Source organism: Aquarana catesbeiana, linkage group LG01 (assembly GCF_042186555.1).
Source record: "Aquarana catesbeiana isolate 2022-GZ linkage group LG01, ASM4218655v1, whole genome shotgun sequence".
Taxonomy (NCBI): domain Eukaryota; kingdom Metazoa; phylum Chordata; class Amphibia; order Anura; family Ranidae; genus Aquarana; species Aquarana catesbeiana.
Genome location: NC_133324.1, coordinates 5,559,731 through 5,574,684, shown reverse-complemented (window position 1 = coordinate 5,574,684; position 14,954 = coordinate 5,559,731). Strand labels below are relative to the sequence as shown.

At 51.4% G+C, this 14,954-nt stretch overlaps 1 protein-coding gene across 1 annotated transcript; it reads right to left on the bottom strand.

Moving 5' to 3' along the window:
- Positions 1-559: 559 nt before the first annotated feature.
- Positions 560-10,412, bottom strand: LOC141129737 (tripartite motif-containing protein 14-like). Its single transcript, XM_073617828.1, has 2 exons — positions 10,297-10,412; positions 560-2,680 (listed from the first exon to the last, which is right to left on the bottom strand). The coding sequence occupies exon 2, from the start codon at positions 2,676-2,678 to the stop codon at positions 1,680-1,682; it is 999 nt and encodes a 332-aa protein (XP_073473929.1). The 5' UTR covers positions 2,679-2,680; positions 10,297-10,412; the 3' UTR covers positions 560-1,679.
- Positions 10,413-14,954: the final 4,542 nt, after the last annotated feature.

The following is a 14,954-nucleotide window of genomic DNA, read 5'->3' as shown; positions in this document are numbered from 1 at the left end:
GTAGGCCCCCCACAGGTGAGGAACCTCAGCCCCTCCCTGTAGGCCCCCCACAAGTGAGGAACCTCGGCCTCTCCCTGTAGGCCCCCCACAAGTGAGGAACCTCAGCCCCTCCCTGTAGGCCCCCCACAAGTGAGGAACCTCGGCCTCTCCCTGTAGGCCCCCCACAAGTGAGGAACCTCGGCCTCTCCCTGTAGGCCCCCCACAAGTGAGGAACCTCGGCCTCCCACATGTGAGGAACATTGGCCTCTCCCTGTAGTCCTCCCACAAGTGAGGAACCTCGGCCTCTCCCTGTAGGCCCCCCACAAGTGAGGAACCTTGGCCTCCCACACGTAAGGAACCTCGGCCTTTCCCTGTAGTCCTCCTATGTGTAAGGAACCTCGGCCTCCCCCTGTAGGCCTCCCACATGTGAAGAACCTCAACCTTTCCCTGTAGAATGATGCTCACTAACAAAGTAAATGTTGGGCTTTGAGCACTCCAAAATTAAAAAAAGGTCCAATCACGCACAACACACGACCATAATAAAATCAGTGATTTGCTGACATCTGTTTATCATTTGAACATTTATTATGAAAAGTTAAAAAAAAAAACATTTATAGTCAACAGATATATACCCCGCCCCCTGTAAATAACAAGTAGTTATGAGTAAACACAGCACACTTCGGATCACTAGACGTTCGCTAAACTTGCAAACCTCGAACATAGCACCTGAATCCCACTGTAGTCTATCAGAGTGGAATTTTAGAATTTTTTATTTTTTTTGTGGGGGGGGGGGGGGTGTCACAGACCTCACCTAGGATTCCCAGTGCTTTTTGTATTCCAACACTTAGAGTGCATTAAGATAAAAAAAACCTTCTACCTTTACAACTCCTTTAAGGGTTCCTCTGGGGTAAAAAGGTTGAGAAAGCCTGTCCTAAAGTGTCAGGCAGATACCCCAGTATTTATATTCACACCTTAGGTCACCTTAATCCAGTCAAAACATAATGTGGGAATGTTGATTGCCCAAGAGCAGGATGGGAGGTGTAAAAGTGGTGCCATCATTTCCAAGTTCCAACCCCATTGTTGGTGTCAAGAAACCTTCAAAAGGTGTTACTTCCTAAATGTACATGACTGAAGGTGTGAATTGTTGTCAAATCACCAGGGCAGAGATGGTAAAACGGCATTATATTTGGTAGTAAGATGGTGAAGAAAGCCCCCAACCGCTGTTCAAGGATGGTTATTCCATTTGACAGAGATTCATTCTTGAGAGGACAACTGTTTTTCGCAAGAGTCAAGGCCATCTACATCAGAATAGAACTACCATCCCTGAACATGGATGAGGGCCTTTCTACACCATCTTTCTTCCATATAATGCCATTTTAACATTTATATCCATGGTGATTTGTGTCCTCCGGTGTTCCTATAATAGCTGGGGTATCTTCCCGACATTTTTGGAGCTGAAAAGAAGTGGCTTGGAGAAGCTACACAACTTCTTCATCATTACAGAACAAGTCCAGTTGAATGTGACCATCAGAGCTGAAGAAGTGGCTTGGAGAAGCTACACAACAAGTCCAGTTGAATGTGACCATCTACTACTAGATATTAGTAGTGTTGTTTCTTGTCCCATGTTTCCTCCTATTGGCTGAGTATTTCACCAATCAGATTCTCCATCCTGTGATGTCACCAGTCTCTGGGCAGGTTTCTCACATCTGATTCCCCCCAGATATCTTTGTAGAACCTTCCAAAATATAGAACGCAGCATGGAGGGGCTCAGTGAAGGTGGTGGTGAAGGTGTGGAGATGTCGGATTGGGTCACACAGATCATAAAAGGAGATCCTCCCGGCCTCATAATCCAGATCTATCCTGATTTTGTAGATGGAGTCATCAAAAGGCACAGGGACTGGGATCTTATAGCTATTATGCATCACTGAATACTCACTAACCCACTTTCCCTTCAAACACCAGGACTTTCTATTGTATCCAAGCTCCGATTGATCCCCCCTCCTGACTATACTGGGGTAACACATCCCAATTCTCCAGTACCCCGATTCTTCGACGTCCACGTCCCAGTAATGTCGCCCTGAGGAGAAAGTCTGACTGCTCAACACCTGAGTACACTGAAATCTCTCTGGTGTTTCTGGACGATCCAGGTTCTCATCTAATGCGGTTATAGTTTTCATATCTTCTGATATTTGTAGACGATTACCAGCTGTGCCCACATCCAGTAAGATATCTGCAAACACTGGCAGCCTCGATTGTTGCTGTACAGCCCCTGTGGGTCCTCCAGCAGGGTGGTATGAGCGCTGTAATGCGGAGGTAGGTTGGGGGCGCGGCCTGGACAACTGGACTCTCAGGTGATGGTCACTCAGAGAAGCTTCACAATGCAGACAGGATCTAAGAGCAGGTACAGGAGTGTGAATGCCGTGAGTACAGGAGACCCCGGTGTCCTCCTCACCTGGCGCAGCAGACAGGACACTCTCCACTATGTTATGCAGCGTTACGTTTCTCCTCAGTGAAGGCCGCCTGAGGAACTCGTCTCTACATGCAGGACAGGAGTAACTTCCAGAACCCTCCTGTGTATCCAGCCAGCAATCAATACAGTCCCAGCAGAAGCTGTGTCCACATTTCAGGCTTACGGGATCTGTATAAATGCCACGGCAGATGGAACATTCCAGCAACACTTTCAGATGAGAAGACGCCATGGCTGGGAGCAAAAAAAAAAAAAAGGAAAGTGAGAAGATTAGACTCTATCAGGCTTATTTACTAAGATAGAAAATCTACAAAGTCCATTAATCCGTAATATGAACTGGCGGTGTTACCCTAGAGCCACCAATCACATTCACACTTCCATTCCCAAGAGATCATTTTCAGTTGAAGGTTGGAATATGATGGTTGGTTGGTGGTCAGCACAGAAACCTTATATGTGATAATAGTGATGAAGGATGAGCTCTGGTTTGGTCAGAAGTGAAGTAAGCCGTCGCTTCCACCCAATGAACTGAGGCCAGGGGTATTCCCCTCTGGGGGCCCATTGACCCAACATGGCCCGGTGGGCCCATATTAGGTCAATAATGTCACAAGCATTCCTGCTCATTTGTGTACATGTAGCAGCTGTGGGACAGGGAATTCCCTGGCCGCCGCTGATTGGGCAGTAGTCGCCAGGAGTGACAGCTTCTTCCTGGGTTTTTGGTCCTAACATCCTTGGGGCTTGTTCTTCCTAAAGTGATTGGTTTCTGAATTGCTTTTCAGAGGCAGCGAGGAAGCAATATATCATCTCCTCGCCACCTGTTTTAACCTCTAAATGCCGCACCACCATGTCACAAAGGTTCAAATTGCATGTGGGGCAGTTACAGCGCGGCCCCATTCACTTAAATGGGTTGGGTTTGGCGGGCGGTAGTGACCGCCAAAAGGAATAGGGGGGGGGGGTACAAATCAAACTGTTGTCATGAAGCAAAGGATCATGGAATTTGTACAAAGTCCATTAATCCGTAATATGAACTGGCAGTGTTACCCCAGAGCCACCAATCACATTCACAAGAGGTCATTTTCAGGGTTGGAATATGATGGTTGGTTGGTGGACAGCACAGACACCTTATGTGCGATAATAGTGATGAAGGATGAGCTCTGGTTTGGTCAGAAGTTGGAAAGAAGCAGTCACTTCCACCCAATGAACTGAGGCCTGGGGAACTACACATCACAAAGAGGCAGGGATGCTCGTGACATCAGTGACCCAACACGGCCCCCGTGGGCCCATTGACCCAACACGGCCCCCGTGGGCCCATTGACCCAACACGGCCCCCGTGGGCCATATTAGGTCAATAATGTCACAAGCGTTCCTGCTCACTTGTGTACATGTAGCTGTGGGACAGGGAATTCCATGGGCAGTAGTCGCCAGGAGTGACAGCTTCTTCCTAGGTGTTTGGTCCTAACATCCTTGGGGCTTGTTCATCCTCTGAAAAAGTCATTGGTTTCTGAATTGCTTTTCAGAGGCAGCGAGGAAGCAATATATCATCTCCTCACCACCTGATTTAACCCCTAAATGCCGCACCATCATGTCACAACGGTTCGCATTGCATGCGGGGCAGTTACATCGTGGCCCCATTCACTTAAATGGGTTGGGTTTGGTGGGCGGTAGTGACCGCCAAAAGGAAGGGGGGGGGGGGGTACAAATCAAACTGTAGTCATGAAGCAAAGGATCATGGAATTTGTACATCCTTGGCCGTTGCTTTTTCAGCTAAGGAAGGAGCAGTTGGGGGTGGTGGAAAAAATGCTTCTCAACCACATGGTTTTACTGCCTGTCAACTGCAAGTGTGAAGGAAGGCCCTTTAATGGTGACCTCCATATTTCCAAATTGTGTCGCCCTGCAACGAGAGGAGCAAATACAATAGTTGTGTCCTATGCTGCGGCAGGGTGTACCTGGAGTTCCATTGCTACCATTTATACAACACTGTAAATAAGTGAGATGGACATCATTACCTACATTGTATGAGATTCAGATGGCCTGATGTTCCTCAGACTTGCTATGGTTATACCTCGCGTTTAACAAAGATGGCGTAACATAAGAGGGTATTGTAGATCAATAGCTTCCCAGATACGGGAGGGCTACAGACCTCTTGCCAGTATGAGTGCTCTCTGAGAAGTGAAGTCCTTCTCTTCCTGCCTCAGTTCCTTTGTAGTCCCCCTCGGGGTGGACTTGTTTGGGTTCTCCTTGTGAGGTCAAAAACTAAAAATCACACTGTGACAGACCTAGCCAGAACAAGTCCACCCCGAGGGGGACTACAAAGGAACTGAGGCAGGAAGAGAAGGACTTCACTTCTCAGAGAGCACTCATACTGGCAAGAGGTCTGTAGCCCTCCCGTATCTGGGAAGCTATTGATCTACAATACCCTCTTATGTTACGCCATCTTTGTTAAACGCGAGGTATAACAATAGCAAGTCTGAGGAACATCAGGCCATCTGAATCTGATCTGATTATGGGCCCTGGATTTTCAATGGAACAATACTCTTTGTGAGGTGAATGAGAAATCCAGGCTGAACTGTACTAATCGGACTCAGTCCTGTATATATGTATATATTGTATGGGGACTCCTTACTGTAGATTTGTGTCCCTGAAGAGGGAGGGGGGATTCCTCCAGCAGCCCCCTGCTGATAAGACTGATTCATTCTGTTGGGACACATCCTGTGAGGAGATGCTGGTGTCATCAATTCCAACTACCTGTGTTTATGTTAATTGAATGAGCTGATGACATTGTCCTCTATACAATGTAGGAGACGGGACGACTGCTATTGTGTTGATATAACTGTGTGAAGCTCGGTGACCACAAGTCTAGGCGAAAGGTCATGTCTCAGTCACCTAGGCTGTATAAAGGATTAGATAATTAGCTCATGTTAATTAAGTTACAGTTGTATTGTTAGAGGAGGTTCCAACGGCATATAAAGTCTTGTAATTTTGATTCTAAATAAAGTGAGTTCTTGGTAGCAACAAGCAAGTGTCGTCTTGTTTTGTGCTCAGAGAGGTTGGAATATCTGATATCTGTATACAGACTGGGAGGAAGTGGTATATGACGGAAGCACTCAAGCGGAGTGTGGGACGTTCCGTGACATTGGTGGCAGCGGTGGGACAGCTTCCTGCAGTCTGGGAAATCTAAACCTCCAACTGGATCCAAGATCAGGATAGCAGACTTCAGTCACCCCAGCGGAGATATGGACCTGGCATCAGAATTCCCGGGGCTGCTGCGGATCATCCTTTCAACATACACCAGGACTGTGTCTGAGGATGAATACCTGGAGCTCAGGCAGCAGATTCGGGTGGAGCTCTGGATTGCAGCCCTCCGTCTCGCTGGTATAAAACAGGGCAAGTGCTTTCCAACCCAAGAGCAACGGGCCAGTGACCAACGGGCATTGCGGATGGCATTCCTGGGAGAGCGGCCCCAGGAGCAATGGGTGACTGAGTTGGACAGGTTGGTCCAGCAGGAGATAGAGCTGGACAATCGTTATCGGGCTCTGCAATGGCACGCAGAGGAGGGATATTTAGGGGAGACAACAGAATGCTCTCCAGAGGGATATGACTTTGGCGGCCCTGGATTGCTGTGGGAGAGCCTTACAGATCTTTTTATGTTTGGCGATGAAGGGGAACCTGACCTTGAGGACCTGAGAGAATATAGAGAGTCTGTGCTCGGTCTTGCAGGGGTCTCAGAGCTCAAACCTGATCTAGACCATTTGCTAAGGAAGGAACAGCATCTGGAAAGGGCATACAGGAAACTGCTAGAACAAGTTCAGCAGCATGCCAGAGAATCGGCAGTGGAAAATCCGGAGATTGCCGTCCCCAAACCTGAAGTGCTGACAACAGGGCAGAGCTCTGCTAACCTCTGCCCAGAAATGATAGCATCTTCTGGGTTCCATGGACAGGAGATGGTGAACCTCTATCCCCAGACATCAGTTGCAGAGACATGGGATTTGATAGACTTTTCTGCTGAGGAAGAACAACCTGATGAGCCTCCAGCAGAAGAGCTGCTATCAGGGCCAAAGTTCACTGTGTTCTGCCCAGCACCAACAGTGGCTTTGGCCTTCCTGAGAGAAGAGGTAGTCGGCCTTTCTCCCACAACACTGACAGGGACATGTGATTTTCTGCCAGCAGCATCTATGGAGTTAAAACAAACTTCTCCAGCTGAAGATCTGGTAACTGAACAGAGGGTCCAAGACCTCTGTCCCACACTTGTACCAATTCCAGAGACTGGGGATTTAATAGACATTTCTGTAGAGGAGGAACCACCTAGCAAACCCCCAGCAGAAGTGCTGGCAACCGGACAGAGGGTCCAAGATCTCTGCCCCACACCTGCAGCAATTGTGGAGGCCCAAGGTGAGGAGGTGGCAGTCTATCGCGAGCTGCAGATCAGGATCCAAGGAGAGAATGCAGTCATCACCTCACAACTGCAGCTTGATCTGGTGTCGGTTGATGGGGCTTCAGTCCCCACCTGTATACCCCAGGGATGCTGGGCAGTCGGCCCAGATCCCCAACAGCAGGATGGAGTGAGCCCAGTCCCCCTGTCTTCTCTCCAGCGGCAGAAAGGATTCCAGGGAGAAGGGCCAGTCCGGGCCTCTCCCCAGCGGCGGATATGTTCTCTGAGAGAGGCAGAGGTTGGCTGGGTGAATAATACTCTGTTTGGAATAATTTGTTTGGGGTACTGTGTGGGTACAGGCAGTAGAGGACTGGAACTATGGACTAACTTCGGAGTCAACCCGTCTGGGGTCTCCTCCTGTGTTAGTCTCCTGCCGAAAGGGGAGAAATGTGACAGACATAGCCAGAACAGAGGCTGTTAGAGAGGACTGTACGCAAGCCTGTTGCCTTTTGATTATGGGCCCTGGATTTTCAATGGAACAATACTCTTTGTGAGGTGAATGAGAAATCCAGGCTGAACTGTACTAATCGGACTCAGTCGTGTATATATGTATATATTGTATGGGGACTCCTTACTGTAGGATTTGTGTCCCTGAAGAAGGATGGGGGATTCCTCCAGCAGCCCCCTGCTGATAAGACTGATTCATTCTGTTGGGACACATCCTGTGAGGAGATGCTGGTGTCATCAATTCCAACTACCTGTGTTTATGTTAATTGAATGAGCTAATGACATTGTCCTCTATACAATGTAGGAGACGGGACGATTGCTATTGTGTTGATATAACTGTGAAGCTCGGTGACCACAAGTCTAGGCGAAAGGTCATGTCTCAGTCACCTAGGCTGTATAAAGGATTAGATAATTAGCTCATGTTAATTAGGTTACATTTGTATTGTTAGAGGAGGTTCCAACGGCATATAAAGTCTTGTAATTTTGATTCTAAATAAAGTGAGTTCTTGGTAGCAACAAGCAAGTGTCGCCTTGTTTTGTGCTCAGAGAGGTTGGAATATCTGTATACAGACTGGGAGGAAGTGGTATATGACGGAAGCACTCAAGCGGAGTATGGGACGTTCCGTGACACACACCTTGCAGCAGGAGGTGATAGAGGATAGCTGTGATCTTTGTACATGGATATACATTGTAATTAATGTTCTGTACCACGATGTATCTTTTATACAGCCATCTTCTCACTCTTCTCACCATATCTTCTGAAGAAGCTGACCTGAGAAACATGTTGGGTTTTCCTTTCCGCTATATAAATCTCCAAGCACAAAGACATGTTTTCGAAAACGATATGATGGAAATTGTAAGTGAAATTGAAATACATGATCTTTGAGAAGAGGTAGAGCAATCTGAGGAACATTAGACCATAGGAATGATGTACAATATATTGTCAAAAGTATTGGGATGCCTGCCTTTACATGAACTCTAATGGCATCCCAGTCTTAGTCCGTAGGGTTCAATACTGAGTTGGCCCACCCTTTGCAGCTATAACAGCTTCAACTCTTCTGGGAAGGCCGTCCACAAGGTTTAGGGAGTGTGTCTATGGGAATGTTTGACCGTTCTTCCAGAAGAGCATTTGTGAGGTCAGACACTGATGTTGGACGAGAAGGCCTGGCTTGCAGTCTCCACTCTAATTCATCCCAAAGGTGTTCTATCGGGTTGAGGTCAGGACTCTGCGCAGGCCAGTCAAGTTCCTCCACCCCAAACTTGCTCATCCATGTCTTTATGGACCTTACTTTGTGCCCTAGTCCATGCACTTGGCCAGAGAGGGGGTCGCTTGGACGCAGTTGGCCAGAGAGGGGGTCGCTTGGACACAGTTGGCCAGGGGGGGGGGGGGGGGGGGGGTCGCTTGGACACAGTTGGCCAGAGGGGGGGGGGTCGCTTGGACACAGTTGGCCAGAGAGGCAGGGGGGGGGGGTCGCTTGGACACAGTTGGCCAGAGAGGCAGGGGGGGGGGGGTCGCTTGGACACAGTTGGCCAGAGAGGCGGGGGGGGGGGGGGTCGCTTGGACACAGTTGGCCAGAGAGGCGGGGGGGGGGGGGTCGCTTGGACACAGTTGGCCAGAGAGGCGGGGGGGGGGGGGGTCGCTTGGACACAGTTGGCCAGAGAGGCGGGGGGGGGGGTCGCTTGGACACAGTTGGCCAGAGAGGGGTTGCTTTGAAGCAGCTGGCAAGAGCAGGGGAGGGGAGTCGCTTTGAGGCACTTGGCCAGAGAGGGGGGTCGCTTTGAGGCACTTGGCCAGAGAGGGGGGTCGCTTTGAGGCACTTGGCCAGAGAGGGGGGTCGCTTTGAGGCACTTGGCCAGAGAGGGGGGTCGCTTTGAGGCACTTGGCCAGAGAGGGGGGTCGCTTTGAGGCACTTGGCCAGAGAGGGGGGTCGCTTTGAGGCACTTGGCCAGAGAGGGGGGTCGCTTTGAGGCACTTGGCCAGAGAGGGGGGTCGCTTTGAGGCACTTGGCCAGAGAGGGGGGTCGCTTTGAGGCACTTGGCCAGAGAGGGGGGTCGCTTTGAGGCACTTGGCCAGAGAGGGGGGTCGCTTTGAGGCACTTGGCCAGAGAGGGGGGTCGCTTTGAGGCACTTGGCCAGAGAGGGGGGTCGCTTTGAGGCACTTGGCCAGAGAGGGGGGTCGCTTTGAGGCACTTGGCCAGAGAGGGGGGTCGCTTTGAGGCACTTGGCCAGAGAGGGGGGTCGCTTTGAGGCACTTGGCCAGAGAGGGGGGTCGCTTTGAGGCACTTGGCCAGAGAGGGGGGTCGCTTTGAGGCACTTGGCCAGAGAGGGGGGTCGCTTTGAGGCACTTGGCCAGAGAGGGGGTCGCTTTGAGGCACTTGGCCAGAGAGGGGGTCGCTTTGAGGCACTTGGCCAGAGAGGGGGTCGCTTTGAGGCACTTGGCCAGAGAGGGGGGTCGCTTTGAGGCACTTGGCCAGAGAGGGGGTCACTTTGACGTAGTTGGCCAGAGAGAGGTTGCTACAGGAAAGGGTGAATAAGTGGAAACACCTCCTTAATATCTCATGTGTTGTATAAGTGAAGTGATTTAGGACCTGAACACCCTTTCAAAACTTGGAAAAAAAAAGGAAGGAAGGTTTTGCCATTAGTGACTTAATAAGGTGTTGACATTGAAGATCCGCCTATCGATCAGATGTCATTGGTAAAATGAGTTTTGGGAAGTACAGATCTGTGCCCACAGACAGGACACATAGGACAATGTTCCCCAGGAATGCGGTTCTCATAACTCGAGAAATCGATGGAACGAACCCGACCACTAAAATCCTATAAAGTCTTTAATGTGATAATATCCCTTGGAAAACCAATTTTATTTTTTTTTTGATCGCTATAATCCATGAAAATAACATCTTCTGATATTAAAGGTATCAACATCTCCAAATCACAGTCAGAGTCCATGGAGCTACAATACTAAGGCAGAACTTACCTTGGTGGAGTTGTCCTCCTCATAGCCCCCTCTATTTAGTGCAGACCATGTGTGTGTGTGTTCCAGGAAGGGATTACAATTGTAGGAACAGAAAACTCAATTTCCCACAATGCTTTGCTGTCCTCCGAAAGAAGAAGCTTCTCTGAGCTTAGCTCCCCCTCCCCCCACACCAGATTTCTGGAGGAATCTTCTAACCGATCGCTGGAGGACTCAGCGCTTCCAACCAATGTTGGTGTGTCACCGGTCACTGCCAGTATATATATATATACACCGGTATATAAAAGTGTACATGGATTTCTGAGGATACAATGTATATAACTAATGATGCCAGCTCCAGCGTTAAATCTTCCGAGGTGTCACCATTCCATAACTCCCCCCTCCCCCCCATAACTTCACTACGGCTGGCCATATAAGGTTCAGATCTCGGTGGGTACGGCAGGACCCGGCTGAGATTCCAACCGTTAATGGGCAGGCTGAATGTACCAAGTTGATCGGTCTCCTAAGACCAGAGCCCTCAGAGTGTGGTGCAGCTGTGCATGGGAGCCAATCAGCTTCTACAGCCTGGAACAAGTGAGGAGAACATGGGACACACTGGTCCATAGTTGCCAACGTTGCAAAAAAATATGTGGGACACTTTTTTGGCTGTAGGCGGAGCCGTACAATAATTAGGGGGCGGGGCATTTGCTTGTAGGTGTGGCATAGCAACAAAAACTACAAGTGTGGTGCGCGAAGCGCGCCGAAGCGGAGAAAAGGCGCGTTTATATGAAATGGTGGGCGTGCTTAAATGGGCATAGCTCAAAGAGGGTGTGGTTAGAGTCTGAGATGAATGAGGGATGGAGAGGGAAAGGAGGAGAGAGGAATGAAGGACAGCAGCCCCAGATCCTACACAACAATAGAAATATCTGTATTCTAGAAAGTTTAACAATCAGCAGATAAAGATACTCCAAACACCTGGTGTTAATGCTTCAATCATCCCGGCACCATGATTGTTATGGTGTCAGGATGATTGAAGCGCATTATTTCTATTATTACATTGTAATATAAAATGAAATCATTCAACTCACCATAATGCCGAATCAGTGGGATCTCTGAGCGTGTCACCTGCCACGTCGCCTGCCACAAGCAGAGTCTGTCCTCGCATCAGGTGTCCCAGCAGAGTCAGTATAGACCCCCTCAGTGCAGACCCCCTTCATCAGTGCAGACCCCCCTTCATCAGTGCAGACCCCTCCATCAGTGCAGACCCCCTCAGTGCAGACCCCCCTCCATCAGTGCAGACCCCCTCAGTGCAGACCCCCCTCCATCAGTGCAGATCCCCCTCCATCAGTTCAGACCCCCTCAGTGCAGACCCCCCTCCATCAGTGCAGATCCCCCTCCATCAGTTCAGACCCCCTCAGTGCAGACCCCCCTCCATCAGTGCAGATCCCCCCTCCATCAGTTCAGACCCCCTCAGTGCAGACCCCCCTCCATCAGTGCAGATCCCCCTCCATCAGTGCAGACCCCCTCATTGCAGACCCCCCTCTATTAGTGCAGACCCCCCTCAGTGCAGCCCCCCCTATTAGTGCAGACCCCCCCTCTATTAGTGCAGACCCCCTCGGTGCAGCCCCCAGCTATTAGTGCAGACCCCCCTCAGTGCAGCCCCCCCTCTATTAGTGCAGACCCCCCTCAGTGCAGCCCCCCCTCTATTAGTGCAGACCCCCCTCTATTAGTGCAGACCCCCCTCAGTGCAGCCCCCCCTCTATTAGTGCAGAACCCCCTCTATTAGTGCAGACCCCCTCAGTGCAGCCCCCTCTATTAGTGCAGACCCCCTCTATTAGTGCAGCCCCCCTATTAGTGCAGACCCCCCTCAGTGCAGCCCCCCCTCTATTAGTGCAGAACCCCCTCAGTGCAGCCCCCCCTCTATTAGTGCAGAACCCCCTCAGTGCAGCCCCCCTCTATTAGTGCAGACCCCCCTCAGTGCAGACCCCCCTCTATTAGTGCAGCCCCCCCTCAGTGCAGCCCCCCTCTATTAGTGCAGACCCCCTCAGTGCAGACCCCCCCTATTAGTGCAGACCCCCCCTCAGTGCAGCCCCCCTCTATTAATGCAGACCCCCCCTCTATCAGTGCAGACCCCCCCTATAAGTGCAGGCCCCTCAGTGCAGACCCTCACCTCCCATAACGCCCCCCACCACACGGTCCAGGAGCGGCCGGTGTTCTGCCGAGAAAGGTCCCCTCGGCAAGTAAGGACCCCCCTGTACTGCACAGGCGCAGCGCTTGCGCAGTACGAGCCGGCGGAAATAGCCGAGCTGAATAGCTGGGGAACTTTCTCGGCAAGACACCGGCCGTGTGTTCAGTGGAGAGGGGAGGGGCCGATCCGTGCAGCTAAAGAAGCCGATTCATTGGCTGCACGGATCGAGCCCCCTTCCTCTCTCCACTGAACACTAGGGGAAGATCTAGCGGCGGCACCGGCGGCCATTTTGCTGGAGCCAGCTGCTCCAAAAATAAAAAAAACAACATTCCCGATTTTCCTGATGGAAATCCCGATTCGGGACAGCCTCCAGTCGGGACGAGGGTCCCAAAATCGGAATTGTCCCGGGAAAATCGGGACTGTTGCCAACTATGCTGGTCTCATAAAGAGGTTACTAAAATTTTCCTACCACAGAATACAACTATGGAAGTCATGTGATGTATTGTAGTGGATTTGTATTGTGTTTTCGGATGACAACTGTACTGATTAAAGGAGTCGTACAACCTGGTATCGTACGAGAAAAGTTTCATGTTTGTCCCTTCAGATAATTTCGGATGAACTGTCGTGATTGAACGATCAGATTATTGTTCAATCGATTCGAAAGCGGTATATTACGAAGGATTTTCTGATTGTGTGTACGAGGCTTTCCTTCAGCTTGTTCCATTAAACTTTGACAAATAAAACCTGCAAGCTGATTGGCTCCCATGAACAGCTGAACCAGATTCTGAGTGCTCCTGTTTTATCAAATCTCCCTCATTACGTCCCCTCTTTACCACTCTCATTTATTTTATCCTCCTCTCTCTCTCTCTCTTCCCCCTCCTCTATCCCCACTCTCCTCTCTCTCGTTCTCTCTCTCCCCTCCCTCTCTCTCTCCTCCTCTCCCCACTTCTCTCTCCCCCCTCTCCTCTATTCCCCTCTCTCTCCCCCCTCTCCTCTATTCCCCTCTCCTCTCTCCACACTCCTCTATTCCCCTCTCCTCTCTCCCCACTCCTCTATTCCCCTCTCCTCTCTCCCCACTCCTCTATTCCCCTCTCCTCTCTCTCCCCTCTCCTCTCTTCCCCTCTCCTCTCTCTCCTCTCTCTCTCCTCCTCTCCCCACTTCTCTCTCCCCCCTCTCCTCTATTCCCCTCTCCTCTCTCCCTACTCCTCTCTCTCTCTCCTCTCTCCCCACTCCTCTCTCTCGCTCTCTCTCTTTCCTCTCTCCCCTCTCCTCTATTCCCCTCTCCTCTCTCCCCACTCCTCCCTCTCTCTCCTCTCTCCCCCCTCCTCTCTCTCCCCTCTCCTCTCTCTCCACTCCTCTCTCTCTCTCTCTCCTCTCTCCCCCCTCCTCTCTCTCCCCTCTCCTCTCTCTCCACTCCTCTCTCTCTCTCTCTCCTCCTCTCCCCACTTCTCTCTCCCCCCTCTCCTCTATTCCCCTCTCCTCTCTCCCCACTCCTCTCTCTCGCTCTCTCTCTCTCCTCACTCCCCCCTCCTCTCTCTCCCCTCTCCTCTCTTCCCCTCTCTTCTCCCTTCCCTCTACTCTCTGTCTCCTCCTCTCCCACTTCTCTCTCCCCCTCTCCTCTATTCCCCTCTCCTCTCCCCCTCCTCTCTCTTCCTCTCCTCTCTCTTCCCTCTCCTCTCTTCCCCTCTCCTCTCTCTCCCCTCTCCTCTCTCTCTCCTCCTCTCCCCACTTCTCTCTCCCCCCTCTCCTCTATTCCCCACTCCTCTCTCTCGCTCTCTCTCTCTCCTTTCTCCCCCCTCCTCTCTTCCCCCCTCTCCTCTCTCTCCCCTCTCCTCTGTCCCCATGCCTCTCTCCCTCTCCTCTCTCTCCACTCCTCTCTTCCCCCCTCTCCTCTCTCTCCTCTCTCCCCTCCTCTCCTCTCTCTCCTCTCCTCTCTCTCCTCTCTCCCCCCTCCTCCCTCTCTCCCCTCCTCTCTCTCCCCTCTCCTCTCTCTCCTCTCTCCCTCTCCCCTCTCCTCTCTCTCCTCTCTCCCTCTCCCCTCTCCTCTCTCTCCCCTCTCCTCTCTCTCCTCTCTCCCTCTCCCCTCTCCTCTCTCTCCCCTCTCCTCTCTCTCCTCTCTCCCCCTCCTCCCCCTCCTCTCTCCCCCTCCTCTCCCTCTCCTCTCTCCCTCTCCCCTCTCCTCTCTCTCCCCTCTCCTCTCTCTCCTCTCTCCCTCTCCCCTCTCCTCTCTCTCCCCTCTCCTCTCTCTCCTCTCTCCCTCTCCCCTCTCCTCTCTCTCCCCTCTCCTCTCTCTCCTCTCTCCCCCTCCTCCCCCTCCTCTCTCCCCCTCCTCTCCCTCTCCTCTCTCCCTCTCCCCTCTCCTCTCTCTCCCCTCTCCTCTCTCTCCTCTCTCCCCCTCCTCCCCCCTCCTCTCTCCTCCTCCTCTCCCTCTCCTCTCTCCCCCTCCTCTCCCTCTCCTCTCTCTCCCCTCTCCTCTCTCTCTCTCTCTCCCCCT

What these genes read in the sequence shown, in the direction of transcription:
- LOC141129737 (XM_073617828.1), bottom strand. Translation starts at nt 2,678, where the DNA reads ATGGCGTCTTCTCATCTGAAAGTGTTGCTGGAATGTTCCATCTGCCGT.